This window comes from Porites lutea, chromosome 2 (genome assembly GCF_958299795.1).
Source record: "Porites lutea chromosome 2, jaPorLute2.1, whole genome shotgun sequence".
Lineage (NCBI taxonomy): Eukaryota > Metazoa > Cnidaria > Anthozoa > Scleractinia > Poritidae > Porites > Porites lutea.
In genome coordinates this window covers 20176642-20197818 of record NC_133202.1, presented here as the reverse complement: position 1 = coordinate 20197818, position 21177 = coordinate 20176642, and the positions used below count along the sequence as shown (strand labels likewise).

Here is a 21177-nt window from a genome sequence, read left to right as displayed (position 1 = left end):
ACAGTACTATGAGGGACTATTTTTATCACACAGACCTCGGACAGAATGCAGTATTTCACAATTTTGCAATACAAGGTGCACTAATTCAATATTCAGGACGATCGATCGAAGCACACATGGGCTTTTCGCTAAACAGTTAAAAAAATTTCCAAAATCACCTAGTATATATGGCCAGCCGGTTCTCACTTTTGCAGGGCGAGCTGTGGTCGTGTTTGAATGAACATTAATAGAGTTACGTTTCAACATGATGAAGAATTTATTATAGTTATTTTTTATTTAATGGTTTTATCGATCTGTAATCTTCAAAAGCGTTTGATACGCGGGGCATTTTGAGTACCTCCTGCAAGCGATGTTCACTGAACGACTGAAAACAAACGACACAGCGATTAAAATTACATGAGAGACTACTAACAATCAATAAAAGAAATATAATTCGGTAAAATATATACAGAGACAACCATTTTCATTCACGAAAACAAGTATTAAAGTGTCTAAAAAAATCCTGAGTCTTCAAGCTTAAAGCTTAAGTTTATGTTTTAAACCGGCTTCCCTGTGTTTGCTTCTTTTCAAAGATGAACTCGAGGCAAGAAAATCGCTCAAAGCTTTCTTTTACAGCCAGATTTATAACTAAATATTCTTTGGAACGTTTTCTTTCTACTCTGCAGTGAGAAAATGTCCAAAGGTGTTTTAAAGTTCTGTAAGCTTATATCAAAACTGATACACGGTCATATCATTGTCTCAAATCTTACAAACGTGCATAAACAAAATAGCCGCATAAACTAGGCTCGACTTCATTAAATTAGATATAAAAAACAAACATCAAATACAATAATTACTCAGGCTTACCATTCGAGATACAGCCCTGAAAGGTATCAAGTAAGGCCAGTATCGCTTCAGACTTTGCAACCCTCTTACGCATCAACCAAGGTGAAAAACGAAAACGATACCATCCGAAATCGGATTTCCGACTTTGACAAGTGACGTATTTCTCAACCAAAAACCCAATAAACAAACTAGCCATGAATAACAGAAGACTCCTGATAGCAGCTGAATTTCATTTTGTACATCCAGTGGAAAAAGACAGTTAAAAACATCACAAGTTGACACAAAAGTCTGTCAGCTTCAGCTGTCAAAGTAAACAAGATTCAAGATGCTGCATAAATTTTCCGCATGAACTCACCTGTCAAATTTTGACCAATCACAGCATAAAAATTGGACGAAGAGCGTGACCAACGCGTGATCATGGTGAACAAAGTCAAAAGCAGCCGTCTTCCCTGCCTGTAATAGCTGGCTGAATTTTCGCGTACGAGGTCAGTTTGAAATCAAAATTCTAATTGTGCAGCAGAAATACACGACATATATTTCATATGAATCTAAAAAATAATAAACTTGAGTCTGCGATCATTTGAAAACTAGTTACTTGTCAGCGGATAACTTCAAAAAATACTTGACCTCAGTGGGTCGACACCTGAGCCCGCAATACGGTCAAGTGATACTGGTCAGCAGATTCCCTGTTTTGGCAGCTGTCAATTGATCGCAAGATTCATGTCCAATATGCGTGCATTATCAGTTTTCCTGTGCTCTCAAACTAGGTAGAGAGTATAAGATTGAACATTGATCGCTATCTAGTAAAACAACTGGTCAGCGGACAGCTTCCAAATAGACACGTCACTTCGATGAGTTGACACATGAGCCTGCGATATGGTCATGTGATACTGGTCAGTGGCTATCCTGTTTTGACAGCTGTCAATTGACCATTTTGTGAATGTCCAATGTACAAGATGTAGAATTGCCAAGACACGACTGAGACACCCCTTCCTCGCTTTTGATAGTCTCCCCTACCCCACCCTTACAATCTGTAGACGCGTACACTCGGTCAATCACGTGACAACCAAACGAAAAGAGGATGACCATATTCCATGAGTATGGGGCTCCGTCAGCGCGCATGGGAGCCCCGCTAAAGAATTTTGCCCTTTTAAAAAAAATATCAGCCTGGATGGACCGAAGAGGTCTTTTTAGCTCAGCGAATTGCCACCACCAAACCTGTGGTCACTTATGAGCTCACGGAATGGAACGACACGCCTATAAAAGGGTCGTTCTATGAACAAGATTTTCAAAAAGTGGTTGTGCCCGATGATGCTTTATTTCGTGTAGACAAAGTGTTGAAACGCCAAGGAAATCAAGTGTTTGTCGCTTGGAAGGGGTGGCCTAAAGAGTATAATAGTTGGATTTGGAAAAAAGATTTAGTATTATGAATGAATTTCCAACGGATGAATTTGCTAACAGTCAAAACAATAGTTTTAAAGTACGCTTACCCAGTTCATTGCAATTACCTGGAGAAAATTGGAAGGCTAGTTTGTGGGGATTATAAGTGTCTTATGAAGGACACAGCAGTCAAATAATTTCATCCAAGGCAGATACAGAGTTGGTGGGGTATAGATATACGTTTACGCAACGTTATAAAGAGAGTAATGGAACATGGAACATTGAACGGAAAGGCAAAGATCCAGTAGTCAATTTAAAAAAAGAGATGGGAAATGACATGACTGTGAATTGGGTGTTCAGTTATGGAATAACACTGTGACCAAAATGGAACAAACTATGATGACAGATGTTACGACCACCTCTCATGCATGGAAATCAGCCAAAGATAATGATGCGACCATTTCGTTAAAAACGAATTGGAAACGTACCTTTCAATGGAAACAAGACGATCTTATTTGGAAAGCAGTGCCTGAAAAAGATGTGTATGAACGTGATGCATTTTATCGAGTTCAACCATTATCAACCTTTCCTATTCAACTGGAGTTTGCCCAACAGTTAGGTTTGATTCAAAAAGATAAAAACGACAAGTATCGTTTAAGGCCAAATCTGGAATATGAGTTACCACAAGTGACTTATTCAAGCACCACTGTTCCAACCAAGACCAACGATAGGTATCACTGATTAGGTGATCATTATTTGGGGATCATACCTCATGATTTTAGAAAAGATTCATCCCGAGATAAAAAATTTGCCTACAGCGTCATTTAAGGTCATGAAGAATCGTGGAGGAAAAACGTTTGTTTATTTAACCCGATGTGTGCATCGGCGATTCATGAATTTGAATTCCACCTTTAATACTCATGTGGGACCGACTAAACAAACACTCATGATCTATTCAGATGTGGAGGAATCTACTGTGTTGGGGGCACAAAAACATCCCTTGTTGAGAAAAGTGCAACTTGAACGTTTGGGTCAAGGACGTGCCACTGTAGAACCTAAACATCATGAATGGATTAAACTACAGAGTAATCGATTAGAAATCATTGAAGTGCAAATTGCTACCGCGGAAGGACCTCTTGTAGTGTTACCAACTGGGAAAACGCTCGTCACAATAGGGGGTTTTGACGAGAATGAAAGAACCATCCCATCACTGTTTCCCATTATTGATAACAACCATGTTAGGCGGATTTCCCACACGGTATCATACTCCCCCTTTGCAAGGAAAGGGTTTTTCGCAGGAATCAATCAGACTAGCAGGGCCTACTCTCATTCGATCCATTGGACATGGGCTTCAAGCCTGTGAAAAAGGGGCTTCTTTGGAAGATGCTTTAAGCTCCTCAGGACAAGTTTTGAAAAAAGGATTAAAACGAAAACTCTCTGCCGGTGCAGGCGTCCTGGCTAAACGGCTGTCAAACAAAGCTATGAAAAGAAAATCAGACGGGTCAAAGACATATTCGGTGTGTAATCAACATGAGACGTGGACTTAAATCCCAATCGCGAGTAAGACACCAGCGAGCAGTGGGACGTAATCAATCCTTCTGTCAGAGGGGAGGAAGTATTGCTTATGGGTTAGGATTACGTTTGCCTTATCAAGTTGAACCTTGGATGGCTCGTCGACGACAGAAAGGAGGTTCAATTCAAAAAGTGGTCTACCCATGGATGACAAAAGGCCGCAAGTATAAAAGGAGACGTAAACAGGCTTAAGTGTCATTTTATCAACATGTCGTTGAACCTCTTTGATGTGCCGGACATTGACTATCGCTATGAAGCGAAACGATGGGTTCCCTTTAAACCTGTCAACACAGGAAGACGACCCATTCTCTTTACAGTCACTTCCTCCGATAATTATTATGATTTAAGTAAAACCAAGTTGGAAATCAAAACCCGTCTCGAAACCACAGGCACAAGTCATATCTCTGCTACGGAAGGATCTGTGTCTGATGCCAATAAAAGTAAATATATCTATTGCGCAAAAATTTTGGACATACACTGTTTAATCAAATGAATGTCAATTTCAATGGTGTCTTGATGACGGAACAGAGCAATGCTTATCACCTACATAGAAACTCTGGTGAATTACAATCGAGAAGAAGGGAAAACCACACTCGCTGCGCAAGGTTGGGTGAATGAACTGAATGTGGCTGAAGAATCAACGCCTACCAATGCTACTAATAATGAAGAACCAGATGTGGCTAATTGGGCAGGCGAAACAGGCCTCAAAGCCTTAACTAGTCGTTTCCTGGGGAAAGTCTATCATACCTTTATGATCAAACCCCATGTGGCCGTGTTCAAAACAGGCAAATGTCTGGTCCCAGGCGTTCAAATTGATTTCGAATTACCCCTGAACGATAGTAACATGTTTCTCTTTGGAACACCTGACACTACTACCAGTGTAGACAAAAAGATTCCAACACTGGGAGACGATGGCCTCTATGTCACCTTGTGGATGAAAAAAGTCACGCAGAATGCATCTGTGTATGCCAGACTGCAGAAAGAAAGATCCCTGAGGAAAACCAAAAAAGTGAAATATCCAGTGGTTAGAAGTGAAATCCGAACCTACTCCTTTGATGGAAACAGTACCAGATGGAAACAGGACAATCTCTTTGTACGACGAGTGCCTGGAAAAGTGATGATAGGGTTGTTAAATTCTAATAACTACAATGGAACTCTCAACTGCTACTCGTACGCATATGAAAAGTTTGGAGTGACCTGTGTCCGACAGACGATTGATGGCGAAGAATATCCGTACAGAGCGTCGGAACTGACAGGTAACAGCGGTGCAGAAGATTTGGTAGGGTATGACCGATTTCTAACAGCTTCAGGGGCTTACAAACATCACAAACCTCCTATGCTTCTACTAAGTGATTTGGGGGGGGGGGGGGGGGGGCAAGGCAAGAATTGTACCTTCTTCTTGTTCAACAATGTTCCAGGTGATGCTGACGATCCTGAATTCAGAAACCCAAGACAAACAGGCAATGTACGGTATGAGATTGACTTCCCGGCAGCGGTTGATCACAATATTACCGTGGTGATCTGGAGCGAGTATGAAAATGTGTATGAAATAGATCAGTTTGGAGGAATCCTGTATTCCGTCAATTGCTGAGATGGAGTTCGTTGCTCTGAGTGACACTGTACTTAATGCGTTAGCCAGAGAAGATTCTGAATTCAAAAGAGCCTTTCGAGGTGTGTTTCCAGCAGACAAGTTACCAAACGTTCCCAATTGGAGAGTGTTCAGTGATGCCTACATTGTCAACACAGACCCAGCAGGAAAACCGGGCGAACATTGGTTAGCTATTTGGACACGTAACAGAGTGTGTGAAGTCTTTGACAGTTATGGAATGCCGTTAACCATGTACAAGAATCCACAGTTAGCGCGTAGTTGAAGCAGTGGAAAGAAATAATCTCCAGTGATATGACGATTCAAGCCATGGACAGTCAAACCTGCGGACATTATGCCCTTATGTTTTTAAAAGCCAAAGTTCGCGGCAGTAAGTTTCAAGAATTTTTAGCGCAATGGAGCTCACAAAATTTAGTTTTAAATGATCAATGAGTCGCTCAATCTTTAGAACGTTTAATTAAAGAAGAATTGTATCAGACAGAATTAAGTTGTAAGCAATCCAATGTAAGCCGTGAAACCTTTTGTTATTTTTATTTTCAATAAAAGTGTGGTGACAACCTTTGTGTCTTTCATTTTCTATCATGATTACTCGGGGTGAAGAGCAAAAAGCTGTAGAGGCCTTGTCCTTTACTCAAGCTCATATCTATTTTTGGTATCAACGGTGTTCTATATCAATACAATCTACTTTGGGAGATGAAAAAAAATATGTTCAGGTCTTGACCTTAGCCAAATCACATCAATGGACCGCTTTAAAAGAATTTGTGTCGGACAAACCCATCTTAAAAAAGGTGGTTTTTAGAACCCTTAAAGTAGTATGTCCACGACTCTACCAAGTGTACTTTCAAGATGATCACTAGACAGGATGGTCGTCAAGTCTATGACGTGTTAGCGATGGCGGAGGTATTGTATTTTTGTCCACATCCCCTGGAAATATTTTGTCCCATGGGATGGGGTTCATTGAAAAGAGGTGGTAGAGTTGGCTAAACAAAAACATTGGTTTGACATGAAAGAGTACATGGATTGGATGGGGGAGGGAGACAATGGAACAGTTGATTCAGTTCGCATCACTGTGTTTGTATCAAGAGCTATGATGACGTGTGGCCAGGCGAAAACGTTGACCGCAAAAAAGGGGAGCGAGATTTCGGCGAAAACCACGACTAAAACGATAAAATTGCTGAAGGAGTAGCGATGGGGCTATCAGGGCCTGCCCCTAGTTTTGCCAAAGAGGGTGCTTTTTTAACCAAACAAGCGTTCAACGGTACAAAAGACAACGCGCAACATTATAGGAGAAGAAGAAAATGATTTGTCAACCAGCCAGTGTGATTATCGCGGGTCCCTCGGGGAGTGGGAAAAGTGAACTGGTAGAACAACTTTTGAAAGAGAAAAAAATATTTCACCCCCTCTCCTAAAAAGATGCTGTATTGTTATGATCAATGGCAACCAAGATTTGATTGCATGAAAAAACAATCCAAGGAGCAATTGTACAAGGGATTACCTCCAGAAGGAGTGTTAGCGAAATAGTTTAAACCTCAAGATCATGGGTTTTTAATTCTGGATGATCTCATGGAAGAATCTGGCAATGATAAACGCGTCTTGGATTTATTTACCAAAGATTGTCATCTCGGAGGCATTACCACACTGTACTTAACCCAAGATTTATTTCCTCCAGGTAAATTTGCCAAAACTATTAATCGTAATGCCCATTATGCCATTTGATTTAAAAGTCCGCAGGATAAAACAGGCATCAGAAATTAACTCCTACAAGTGTACCCTGAAAAATGACGCAACGTTCTTACATTATTTTTAAGACTTAGGGCACGTCCCTTTGGGCATTTCATGTTGGATTTATATCCCGCGTCAGATGATCGATTTAGAATCTGGAGTCATTTAACCAAACGATAAGGCACACCTCAACGGCATACGTTTGATGAAGATATAAATAGACGGTCCATTAAAATGTAATTCAATCATGGGTAAGAGACGATACGGTACCGCTGGAAAGCGTAAACCTAGGTTGGAAGACAACACGGTGGGATTGGCCCTCTGTTAGCCATGGCTGTGCCAGCGTTACTCGCAGGAGGAAAAACCACTGCCTTAGGAGGTATAGGAGCTGTGGCGAATTATGGAACCAAAAAAGCCTTTCATTCCTTATCCAAACGTAAGCGGAAGTATAAAAAGAGACGCACATGAACAGTTTGTTAATAATAAAAGCAGAACGATGACAGGGCGTATGTCTCGGTAAGCTATGTTTTTAAAAGGCGTGTTGAATGAAGCGAATAAGCATAAACGTCAACAAAAAATTCGCTATGCCAATGCACATCAAATTAATGCCGTGAGTGAATTAGTCATGAATATTCTCAGGGGGGCTATCCGTCAAGGTAGAACCACTCTATCAAGACTCAAACCTCAAGCAACCAACTTCGTGTTAAGTACTTCGGAAAGTATAAAAAGACGACGACAGCTTATGATGCATCAGTTAGGAGGCAGTGTGTGACAAGAATTAAAAGGCCGTTATCATTGCGCTCAAAATCAGTATCGTTATTAAGATGAAACGAGTCCTGTTAGAACGGTTTCTTTGCGTCGTGGAAGGTATTTTATCTTTCGCTCAGATGATAAAAGAACTTCAACAAAAATTGAAACAAAAGTTTTCCGACTTGTTTTAACCAAAAAAGTATACGTAGGCACTCTAACAAGACTCACCTCAGTTTTTAGTATGGACGGCAACAGCAGTACACCCACAAAAATTCCATTCAATTTTTACAATTATGGGATCAATACAAATCTAAACTCTTGGATGATAGTCGACTCACCAAAGCCGCTGATTTAGGCGTTCAACATCATTTACTGTTGGAAAGTAATGCACCCGATGGTTGGAAAGAACCGTGCTTGAAATAAGTAGGAAGACAGTTACGGCAATGGACTAAAAAAGTTCGCCAACCAGGTGGGACACGGACTATAGGAAGTGAAGACTTGGAAGAGGATGATGAGAATAATTTAGCCATAGCGCCTATGCAGCAATTTATTTCCAACATAGCCAGTATTCAAAAAGGTATAAAAAGACCAGCGACTCCAAAGACCCCTGAAATAAAACAGTCACCTATTACACCTGATATAACAGTCACCTGTTACACCAGCCAAATTCTTTAACTCTTCGGTACACCATGTCCCGTGTAACATTCTTTCTGCATCCGTATGGTTGCAGAGGTTAGTGCGTTCCTGCCAATGTTTCTTCTACTCTTCTTCAACACAAGCACCGCACAAGGGAAAGGTGAGCTTGTTACCAGCACGGACGGGGAGTACGGGGTGATAAAGCTGCTCCACAGCAAGGATGTTCACCAAAGCCACACCAAAGTAATGATGGATATTCTGATCACTTGGGTTAGTGCAAATGAGCAGAAACCTTACCCCGTATTCTTTGTACTTGTTGAACCATGGGTAAAGACTCATGACATCGGCATACTTTATCTCTTCACCCTCCTCTGCTTTGGCATACAACGTGGTTGCACCCGTTCGGCCACCAAAGAATGCATCTCGGGGGTTCAGCACCTCCACCATGTCCAAAATTCTTGTAACGGGTGGTTGGTTTTCTTATCTTCAGCAAACTCACTCTCCCATTTTTCAATGACGGTGCAACCAGCCTGTCGAAGCATCTCCAATTTTCTTTGTCTGGCTTCATACACTTCTTGTACTGTTCTGTCCAGATGGCAATTTCTTCGGAGATCTCGTTTCTTATAACAGGTAGGGCACCCGTTATAATAACAGCCCTGAAATTCAAACACCGTTGTGGTTTCTGAATCATACCCGTCCACAAAATACACTGCTGCTGGCGTCAACACCTTTTGCTCCCCACCATTTCTGCCATGTCTCACACAACCAACACCCCTTAATTTCCAATCTTCAAAATAGAGCCACTCTAAAGCCACCTTACATTGATTTACCTGATTTCCTCTCCAACCATTTTGTGGTTTCAACACAATCAACTCTTCTTCTAGGTTTTCACGTCTCCAGAACAAATTGCAGGCGATGGCAATGGTCACTGACTCTTCCGGGGGGTTAAACTCGGTAATCTCTTCAAATTCTTCAATAAATTTCAGGCAGCCTTCTTTCAGGAACTGGACATCGCTCTTGCAGTAGTTAAGAAGTTCCTCTTGGAAAACGAAGATTGCGTTTTCTCTGACCTTCTCCGCATGCCAAGCGAGGAATTTTTCTCTTTTCTTCTTTGGCATGTCATCTGGGCAGTACATGTCCACAGGCAGATAGGCTCCCTGGCACTGAAAATTCTCAGGTGTGTTGAACTTGTGTGGGAAAAAACCTTTGTGCATCTCACACAAGTGAAAGGTTGCAGGAAACTTATCCAGTCCCATGTTAACAAAATTCATTGAATCTTTAAACAATAACTTCCCTGATTCAAAGTACAGCATCTCAGCGCCTTCCGCCAGCGGTTTTTCCACAACCCTACCTTGATCGTACAATTCTTGCAAGATTAAATTACCCTCTCAAATTGTTAAAAAACGACACCACCTTCCTTTCTCTCTCATCATCCTCAACCACCATCAGTTCCTCAAAAGCCTCCAATTAGTCTTCAACCTTTTCTGCGTGATATATTTCTTCTTCAGCATTCGACCAGCAGATCAGATTAGGATGAAACACCCGGTCTTCATATTGATAACATTCAATGTCCACAAAGACCCGAAGAGGTTTAGGCGGGGGTCCCTTCTTGTCCTGATCACCAGACTCCTAGAAATCAGGCTCCTCGTTACCAGACCCCTGAATATCTGACTCGCTCTTTTTCTCTACCAGCTGGATAAAACAGCAATGGTCTACATGCTGAAATTCTTTACAGTTTGGACAGGTCGCATGGAAACACTTGTGAGGTATCTTGGGGTCGAACTGATAGACACTACAACAACTTAAACATTCTCGATACCTTTCGCAGATGCTTTTCACTCCCTTTTTCTTGCTTTTCCGCTGATGCGCGGAAAAACAATCAGACCCATAAAACTTGATATGGCAGCGATTAACCTCTAGCTGAGGCGTCAACCACACAGCGAAATTGGGGCAGCCAGGCTCTTTTCCTCTTCGGGTTCTGCAACAGGCAGGACAGTTTTGACTCCTACAGCTATGGTGATGAGATTCTTTGTGGTCGCAGCAGCTGTCGCAATGCCGGCAGAAGTAAGCGCAGTTAATGAGTGCAGGAATACTGGTCAACCCGTCATAATGCTTCTGTTTCGCTAGTTGAATCGCATGCGGTGTATCATTGTACTTCGGGTCTTTAAACAGAATAATGCATCTTGACGCTTCTACCACAACCAGTTGGTATCCCTGTGGCCCCAGGAACTCTTGAAACTTTTTGAGCTCTGCATAACCGCACACCCCTTCAACAACTCCCGCCCCTCGGTGCAGCAGCTTGGCCAGTCTTTCTTGAACGCGAAACCCTTGGTGGAGAGTTTTGTACTGACTCCCATTATCTGCTCGTTCTTTCATAGTCACAATAGCCCGGGCACAGCACAGGTCATCTCGATTCTTTACGGGAATGACGCACTTTTTCTTCTTTGCCATTTTTTTCCACACCATTCGACCAAGATTGAATTTTTTCCCACCCCCTTTACCACCACGACCTTACCGCCTTACAAACGTCAGTCAACTCCACAAAAAATCCGTCCTGCTGTATATTCATCACTTTCCCTGAATACGACGGTTTCGCTGACCGAATCATCCATGCTAGTGTGTATTCGCTGAGGCTTAGCCACTCTGTCTAGGGAATATTTTTTGGGGATTGCTGCCACACATGCTGAAACGAATTGGAATCTACTGCCAGAAGCAAATCATAATCGGCTACCTCAATTACTTCAGTCGTCACGACACGCCTTAATCCTTGCATCAGGACCTTCATTAATGCCTCACCTAACACCGCGTCTCACCTAACCTCCCCGTCTCTCAGAAAATTCAACCAATACAATTTCTATAATGCAAGTAAAAGGAGTATTAATTGGACTGGCCAATTCAAATTAGAAATTAAATTGCGAAAGAATTGAATGTCTTGTAACACCAACCTAAAGTTCGTAGCATGTTCTCTCTGAATCTGCGCCCGCATCTCTCTGTATTCTCGTTGCTTCAACTTTTTCGTCACGGGATGACATGGCACAAGAAACATCTGCGCTTGAAGACTTGGCTTTGGAACCGCTACGGGGGCTAAATCTTGAAGACTTTGCATCCTGAACTTCTTCTTGCTGGACAATTGAACTGTTCAACAGTTTGAAGACAACTGAGTAACTATCCACATGCGTGGTGCTCGCTTAATAGTGAGCAGCTTTTTTGAGGGATTAGGGTTCATTAGGCTTACGCCACACTATTTGTTCCTTTGTTGGCAAATTTGCATGTACACGGTTTCATAAGTCTTTTCCTGCACGTACACAAATTATTTTCTTTATAACATGTGTGCATATTGGGGCGGACAATTGTCTTTCGATGTGCCGGCCAATGCTTTCAAGATTGCTCGGCGAAAAAAGATGGACAATGTTCACGCGCAATTATGGCGACAACCTATCTGCCCACGATCTCAATGGATTTTTATTCCTACAGATGAGGTTGGACTTTGCAGTTTCTGTGAAAGACAATTGACCATCGATCAAGAACTTGCTTTTATCAAGCGACATAAGAAATCTATTCAAGACCACTGTATTGTCATAGATTAGAAATTCAAGAAACAAACGGCTCCTTTAGGGGCCACCAATCTTAATAAAAGTTACAACCGATTCTCTTACTGAACGCTTCAGTAGTACAATGGATTAGTATCTCTGTCGGTCTCTATCTTACCATAATTATTTTATGAGTAAGAAACCTACGATTTTGTATTAATAGGGAAAATCTATACAAATGGCTCTTTTAGGAGCCACCAAGTGTAATAAAAGTTATAACCAATTCTCTTACCAAACGCTTCGGTAGTGCTTATGTCTACACGTATAACACGACAAAACTTTCACTGCCTTTGCTTATAAACAAATGACATGTACTATTGCGCACGCATTCTTAAACCTAAAAACACGCGTTATTTTCACTCTACAGTTGATTTCACTACGTTTAAGATCATGTTAACACAATTTCTCTACTGCGCATGCTTCCTGTGCACTCTGCATGCGTAATGAAGGGACAGAAATACGCTAATATAATACGCTTATAGATGCTCTTATATAATAACTCACCAAGTATCTCGCTAACAGATACTCTTATATGATAACTCACCAAGTATCTCTCTCTTTTTACTTCATAATATCATCCCTCAATAACATATTTCCGACCCTATTTCCGAACACCCGAGCCTCGCTTTGGGATATTTCCGATTCGTTGGTCTACCGAGATATGATAGTACTAAGTCATGAAATGTCCAGCCAATCAGCAACCAGAAAAAACAAAACAACTCATTTGCATAAGAATGGTGGCCAAATAGACGACCATTACTACTAACAACAACGCCTGATCACAGGTTAGCTCAGCTAGATTTAAAATAATCAAGGGCTTTACTCACTTGACTTTCCTGAAAATGCATCTTCAACCTGAAAACAGTTCCAGTAAAGTTAATATTGTTTGTATTGTTAATTTAAGATACGATCAACACAAATTTATCATTTTATTTCGATTGTTATTTTTTTAAAACTTATAGCTAAAAACTTGTTAACCCTAGATGGGATAGCTCAGTTTAGAGGCTTGTTTGCAGAGCGGGACATCGCAGGTTTGATTTCTGGGACCGGACCAAATACTATGGTAAATTTGCCCTGCAAATGGCTAGACCTTGGTATGACTTACATGTAGATAGCATTTCTTATTATTTAACATATTCCCAGTCGAAGGCCTCTCTACAGTGGTCATCTTTAAAGACAGAGGAAGGCATCAGTCGTGAAGAGGTGGCTTTTAGTTTATGGGGTTTCACCCAGTTTGGTACGAAAGTAGAATATTTTTATTTGGAAAGAAAGCAGGATACGTCCATTGATGATTCTTTTTTTGCAGTTTGGAGCGCAATTTAGTGGCCATTGCCGCTATGGAGAGGTTGCCATTGTAGACAGGTAAACTTTTGGAAACGTAGTTTTATTAGTAAAAAAAATGCATATTTTACCAACCCCTCAGTTTTGGACCGGTTTCCACCAATAAGTATGGAAATGGCAAAAATGAGATGTTTAATATTTTTGGCATATTTTCCTGTCAAAAATGTGGACTTGTTCTTTCCTTTTTTTGCGAATCTATTCAATCCTTCTTTCGTGCTCTCTTTCTTTCCTTTTCCTTTCTTTTCAAATCTAGTTTTGTTGCCCACTTCAGTTCTCTTTTCAAAGGAATTGTAGCTGGCTAACTTTCCAGCAAAGAAACAAAATTGGCAGTGGGTTAAAAGAACTCCTTTAGAAGGCAGTGGCTGCAAAGATCTATCCTTCCTGAATTTGTTGCTCACTAACTTGATCACTTAAACTAAACTAAGTTTTTTCAGAAATGCATAATCTGCATCGTTCTATATTGACCTGAAATCACCCACAGGCAAGAATTTAAAACACGAGTTAATCAATGAGTAGAGGCTCCACAGTATGACACTTGCGGCTTTTTCTCAAATTATGATTCCTCGGTTTACTTTAAAGTTACCTCTTTTCTGGGAACTAGACTAAGCCACTCGTTGACAAAAAGGAAGAGATTTACAGCATCCGATATGTTATCACCCTCTGAACAGAATGTAAGTACAACAGCTAGTGAGATATTCTCTCTGCAACTAAACAGAAACAAACTTAAGTAATATAGTTTGTTACAAGCTGCTTCTTAATGCCCCTCCAGTACATAGGCTCCTACTATTTGCGTGAATTTAAAGTTCAGTGCTGGAAGTATACAGCAGCAGGCAGCGTGGCTGATTTTTCAGTCCATCAGACTCGCACTGACAACTAATAAAAATATTAAAGTTCAAATCCTTGGCCACTCTTGTAAGTAGCAAAGTGGTTGCCTCCTGCCAGTTGGTTTTTTAATTCAGTTAATTGTTAAAGTGGAGCTCCACGCGCGCTTTCCGCCCACGTGCACCCTGAGAACGGGGTACGCAGCAAAATGTCATACTTTCTAGCTAGCATGGGAGACTGCAACGTGATATTGCACATCCATGTTATGGTCAAATGACAGCTGTCAAAACAGGGTATCCGCTAACCAGTAATGGCCATATTGCATTGATACATGACCGTTTTGACCACTGAACCCCTAACTCCCAAGAGAAACTGAAGACAATGCTTATGCCAAAAATTTTGGCCACTAACAAAGAGTATCATGGTATGTTATGGTATTTTCTGGAGTGGTCAGTTGGGGGCTCTGGTGTCGACCCATCAAGGTTACGTGTTTTTAAGTTATCTGCTCACAAGTTACTAATTTTGAACCGATCGCAGGCTTGACTCCACTTGAATTATTGGTTTGAAGTACATTATAGATTTATTTCCAGGAACTTTCCCTTTAACGTTGAGTAAATCTAAGTACCATTAATTTTAATACTCTTTCCAATGATTTGAGAGGAGTCCCTATGAACTGAACTAGCTAGGGCAGCTAAGTGTACTTTCCACGATACACAAAGGCATTTCCTTTTGTTAACATTTCATAGAGTTCATCCTGCTACACCTCCTAAATTCTTAGATAATATAATGCACTAATAATATTGAAAAAAAATAGAGAAAGATATCTGTCATTCCCACATCAATATCATGTAACGGAATCAATTAATGTTTGATCGAGTTAGCACCTCACCATTCTTCGTATAATTTTTTTGTAAATCCTCCACCAGGTAAAAAGAACTCTTCCTCTTTGGTAGACTCTAACATAATATGTTGATACAGTTCAAATTAACACACAGCTTAAAAGTTCATTCATTATGCATACTATATGGAGAGAGAAAAACAGCTACCAATTAATAAAAAAGGAGGGCATAAGGGAAGGGAGGGGGGTGTTTAGTTTTAAAATAAAAACTGTAGTGTGGGTAGAAATACACAAAAATTTAAGTTTTCTGCCTGTTTGTACTTCTTAATGACATTTACTCAGGTGCGCAGGCCTGCGAGGTGCATGTGAAAGAGTCAATGATTTTGAGAGGCCGTTCATTCTTGGGTCTCAAAATTTTTTCCACGTTGTGAATGAAGAGAACAATTCTTTCAATTGCATCATGTAAGCACACTTTGCCGTGAAAGTCTTATGGTTGATCGTAAGATTTGAGAGCATTTTTAACGAGAAAGTCAGCTAAGGATATTTGTCTCGTTGTGATGAAACAAGTGGAGTGTTCTGAAAATGCTCTCCTAGTGTCTGATTTCGGCCTCATTTGGAGCAATTGCCTTTTCCAGGAATGGTAAAGGTGAATAGAAATTTCTCCTTCTTTTCCTTGCATGAGACCTTTTAGTTCCCATTGACTGTAGACCAAAGCTTCCAAGAAGGCGGGTTCTTTGCTTTTAATTGCAAGTGATACAAAATTATTTTTGGAAAATTAATTAGAAACATTGGGTTTTATAAAAAGAGAAGAACACAAGTCGATTAACCTGTAGATGAAATCGAAGAAACTCTCCTTTTATGCCATTAAAACTATCTGTGTACTACTAAATCCTTATTTGACCTACCACACCGTGACAAATTTTGATTCTCAATCATATTATTTTCCTCTAAGTCCTTAACGCTGTTTTCTTACTATAATTTCATTTTTTGAGGAAGAAAGGAATTTATTACTATGAGATGATTAACCACTCACGAAAACCACAACAGTCCAACAGATCTAGACAAGCCACATTATTACATTAGACCTATGAGTAGAGACTCACCTTCATTCGCATCTGGGAACTTTGCTCTCTTTTCCAGTTCTTTCCATGACAGTTCATTAAACAATGGAATGAGTGTCTTTGCGGATGGTGAGAGAAGGTACCTCAAGGGAGAGCTAAAAATAATATGTTAAATTATGATCTGTCTATCACCATGCAAAAAATGATGGTAAAAATAATAAACACAAGTTGCTATCTGTAATTCTTTCTCACATGAATGATCTCTAAACTAAAATAAATAATACCGGTACTTAAAAATTATAAACAAGAACATAAATTCATCAATGATCTACATTTTGTACCCATCATCAAGAACTGAAAGGTACAGAAACACTGAATGGTAAGTAGTGAATTTTATGCAGGGGCTTGAGATCAAAATAAATGTTATAAAGAGAGAGAGAGAGGAAAAAAATTACAAAATAGGCCACTTCTGAGTAGCCTGATTCTCAGACGTTCGAGGTCGTTTGCAGTCCCTCGGACGTCTGAGAATCATGATAATTTCTGAGTTGCTCCAAGCTAACTGTTTCTTAGCGAAGCTAAAGTGAAAAGCTGATGATATAAAAATGACTTTTGAGGAGTGTTTTCACATGAGGTCATGGCGGCCATATTGGTGTCCCAAAATAATGAAACGGCAGCCATGTTGGTGTTCCAAACTAATCCTTTGGGAGTTGAACTCTTTTCTTATGCAAACGCTCTCTTTTGTTCCAATGAACTTGCAGAGATTCTGGCCATGTGAGTGAAAACACTCTATTCCCATGCAAATATATCTGGTTTTCACAAGAAAGGTTTCACACATAGCATCGTTTGGAAAGTGAGAGCCTTGGAACTTGGAAATGGCCTATTTAAAAGGTGTTTTGCATATTTTTTTTTGGTGGATTAAATTATAAACCTTGTTAGTAGCAATAGATTAATTAATCAATCCCCAAATGAGAAAACACATCTTTTATGTCGGTAAAGGTTTGCTCCTAGATCCAGATTTTTCAAGATTTTGCTGTTGAATCTGAGAGTCCTCGAAAATCAGTGTTTCGCTGCAATTTGACCCTCAGGGGGTTCAATAAAAATTGAAGTAGCCAGCAGGTTTGAATAGAGTAACAATAGAGTTATTCCCCTTTCTCTAGGGGGAGGGGATCTGGGGGTGTGCTTCCCCAGAAAATTTTGAAACTTTAAAGCCGTAAAATGCGAATTTCAGAGTTCTGGGGACTAAATTGAGGAAAAAAGAGTTTGTTTTTCATTCAAGAAAATGTAGCTTTCATACAACTTTCGATTTATCAGTTACACAATAAATCCCTACAAGCAATGAACAAATTATGAAAACTAAATCACATACTTTTGCTCATAAACAAATTCAGGGTAAAGGTGTGAAAAATTGACTGAAATAATTATAGCATTCTCATGACTAAAGTATAACATAAAACAAGGGGGCCTTCATGAAAGCACATCATAATTACCTTTTCATTCAGATTTAATGATATATATTTTGTTAATAATGTAATAAATTATTTCAAACTTTACATTTTTCTAGGAAAAAGTAGCCAACTTCTATGAACAAAGTGGACGATGCATTTTGTCGGCCATCGGTGCTTATTGAAACCCCTGGACCTCCAAAAAAAACTTGGCTAAAAGCTCTTTAAATTTCTTTTGGACACAAAGAAAACCAGCAGAAAGCCTATTATTTATATTTACAAGATCCTGGCATGAATTAAATTTAAATCTGATCGAACAGTAACTTAATATACACTGTTGCAGTAGTTTGCATTGATTACCCTAAATCAAGCATTTGTGTTTAAATTCCATACACATGCTTAAATTAAAATCTGACTCATGGAGCCCAGACTGACATTTAATGACATGAAATATTGAGATAGTCAAGGAATACAGCATCTTTTATAGAGAACTATATCATACCCTTCAATCTGTGAGTCAACTCGTTCAATTGCATTAACACTGGACAGAACAAGAACCTGTTTGAAGTGGCATTCGTTTACCCATGTTACAACTTTCTTGCAGAATTTTGCTTGACAACCCTGTAATAAAAATGTTGGATATTATGTCAACCTCTTTTCAGATAATCATTTGTATGTTTACACATCACAGGAAATCCAGCACACGGAATTGGTGAGTATTGTGACAACAGCGTACAATTTCAGTGTTTTGTAATAGTTGTCTAGAGCTCAACCTCGAATTATGTTATTAGCCTTTAATTTCTAGTATTGAATATACATGTATTTTCACCTTAAAGATTATTTCTTTTTTAATTTACCTCATTTACACTTAGGCACCAACCCTGGACAAAACTGTTGAGACAATTCCATCTATTTTCTAACTTTTGCGCCCTACTCCCGTCTCCTCTAAACAGAAAAAGTAAACCCCCTCCTCACCCCCTATTCAAAGTTGTATTGGTCTAAAAACCAACGTGTACAATTGCCATGCTATCCTAAACAACTTTGGATAAGGGGAGGGGGGAAATCGGGCATTCATTTGGCGGAGGTTTCAATTTTTTGGATGACAGGAAAAAATAGGCATTTTCGCGATTTGTCTCAAGAGGTTTTGTCCGGGGTTGACTTACATTACAACACAATCCAGGTTGCTTGTGGCAGTGATGTACTCTATTGCTTATAGAGTACCAGGTTTTATCTTTAACCCAAAAACCTTAAACATTACAAAACTATGGTATATGAACCATATAATACTACCTTAACTAGTGGAGCTCTTAGTTGTAGAAGAACAAGCTTATGATCATCATTTTTGTACACTGTCAAGGAAACAACAATAATACCATAATCAATCACGTCATAGTCTTACACATGGCATTATAGAAAGCAGAGATAACTGACTAATCTGTAGAATGCGTGCACAATGCATGATTTCCAAGAGCAATGTCAAATTGGTGTATTTGTCGTTATTTATTTGAAAACAATGTATAATAAAACAATATTATCAGATTTGGTTTTCATGATATCTGGAATAATCAAGGTCTCGGTAAGTGTCATCAGCCACGCCCATTGGCTTGGCTGATAACACTTACCTTGACCTTGATTATTTGGATATCATTACAACCTAATTCATCCTATGTGAAGTGCTTTCAGTTCACAACAATCAGAAACATATGGAACTTCACAGTTATACTTGACTGCCTCTTTTAAATGGTTCACCTTTTTGTTTACAAGCACTGGAATAAGCCTTGATAGATACCAGTAAAAAATGGATGAACAGATAAACAAACCTTCAGCACTGACATTAAGTTTCCCTGAAGATGAAGAGGACTCGACAAGGGCATCATTACCCACTACTGGTAAGATACAGGGGTCATGTAAATATCCAATGTGGTAACAGTTAGGAGATAGTGAAGATGTTATCAGATCCATCGTTAACTGTCCCACATTACCTATTGACACAGCTGGCTACAAAAGTTACAAAACTTTAGGTTACTAAAAAATACCAAATGTCAATTACAAACATGTGCACTATGCATCAAAGTATAACATTCATGTGTGAGGCTCTGGGGAAGAAACATAACAATCTCAGATATTTTACTTCTAATAAAACTTTTCTTTTCAACCTTTAATTTAGTTCATTATTGGAATGAAAACACTGCCTTCAAGCAACAGTCATTTCTAACCCTTGGACATTCCCCCTCTCCCACTTTCTATGCAAGTGAAAGCAAGTGAATTTCCTGGTCCACACAAGGCCAAAGTGAATGATGAACTCCCCCACACCCATATTCCCCCAGACATTGTACTCCCTTTTAAATGTCAACCTTAACCTAAAGATGTTAATTCCAACTAATTCCTTGGTCCAGGAGGCAAAGACGGTGATTTGTAACGCACTCCCTACCTGTACCAGGAGTTAGGCCAATTGACTGAATAAGAAGGGAAAGGTACCCCAATACAATTCACCTATCATCCCAAGGGTTGGGGGGGGGGGGGGGGGGGGTCAGGGGCTTCACTGACTAGTGCATGAAGAGTTGATGTAAGGAGAAGGAAAGTAAGAAAAAAGGGGAAATTCTGTTAAGGGATATTTGCCCAAAAGAAAAGAGGTAATATGAATATGAAATGTTGATCAAAAGACCAAAAAGAAAATGAACACTGAAAAATCTGTCTTCAATTATAAATGGGTCAGTCAATTCCAAGCATGCTCATCCCAGTTCTCCTCTGGCCTCCTGAAATTTCCTTTGTTTCCTATGAATAATCAGAGCATGGGAACAAAGGAAAATTATTCAAGATCAAACGAGTTTAATTTGAAAACCACTTCACCCTGAGAAAAGATTTTACCATCCCTATCCATGGGGCATTGGCAAATGAAACATGCCTGACTTGCATTGTTACTTACTATGTAGCTTCTGTTTTGTGTAACCTTTATGGCGGAGCTCTTGCGCGCAAAGCGCACCAGCACAGCACCATGGGTAACAAACTGAAGTAATCTACCCATCCGAGAAAATTTGGTAATCACGCGACCGTACCCCGACCGCCCACCCGAGAGACCATCCGTCCGCACCACAGGCATCCCAATGTAAAAAAACTCAATCAACAGGTATGGTAACCCAAATGCAACTTGAGGTTATTTTGGTGGGAATTCCCATAGCCACTGGCGTCTTGTAAAGCAGAGACAACAAAAGAGTCAATAAAGATGAAAACAGAAAGCAGAAATTGTTTCTGTATCCATGTTGTCTAAAGAATTAAGCAGATAAGTTGTCATGTCCACAAATTTGGAATATAGAGCAAGAGAAAGACAGAGAAAAAGAGAAAGTAGGCGGCAGGCCAACGAAGCTCAATGAGAAAAAGGGCGACAGAGATTTAGAGCAAAGAAATAAAAAACAAAGAAGACGTTTTTGTTGGAAGAACAACATAGAAATTTTGTAGCGGCAGTGACAAAATGAGAAATGCTAGCGGCCACCAATTCAAGGTGAAAATGAAAGGCAGTGAAAAAAAGTGAACACGAACACGTACGACATTTCCTCCATAAAACGTGTAACTACAAAGTTTCTGGAAGTTTCAC

At 39.9% G+C, this 21177-nt stretch overlaps 1 protein-coding gene across 1 annotated transcript in view; it reads right to left on the bottom strand.

The window, feature by feature from the left end:
* The window catches only part of LOC140927983 (proteasome assembly chaperone 2-like), a 43801-nt gene that overhangs the window by 16440 nt on the left and 6184 nt on the right, over positions 1-21177 (bottom strand). Inside the window, exons 2-8 of the mRNA XM_073377696.1 lie at positions 19406-19583; positions 18876-18934; positions 18088-18206; positions 16186-16298; positions 15134-15200; positions 14006-14129; positions 12909-12936 (exon numbers count right to left, since the gene is read on the bottom strand). Of these exons, the coding sequence (XP_073233797.1) occupies positions 12909-12936; positions 14006-14129; positions 15134-15200; positions 16186-16298; positions 18088-18206; positions 18876-18934; positions 19406-19583 (688 nt within the window). The remainder of the gene's footprint in view (positions 1-12908; positions 12937-14005; positions 14130-15133; positions 15201-16185; positions 16299-18087; positions 18207-18875; positions 18935-19405; positions 19584-21177) is intronic.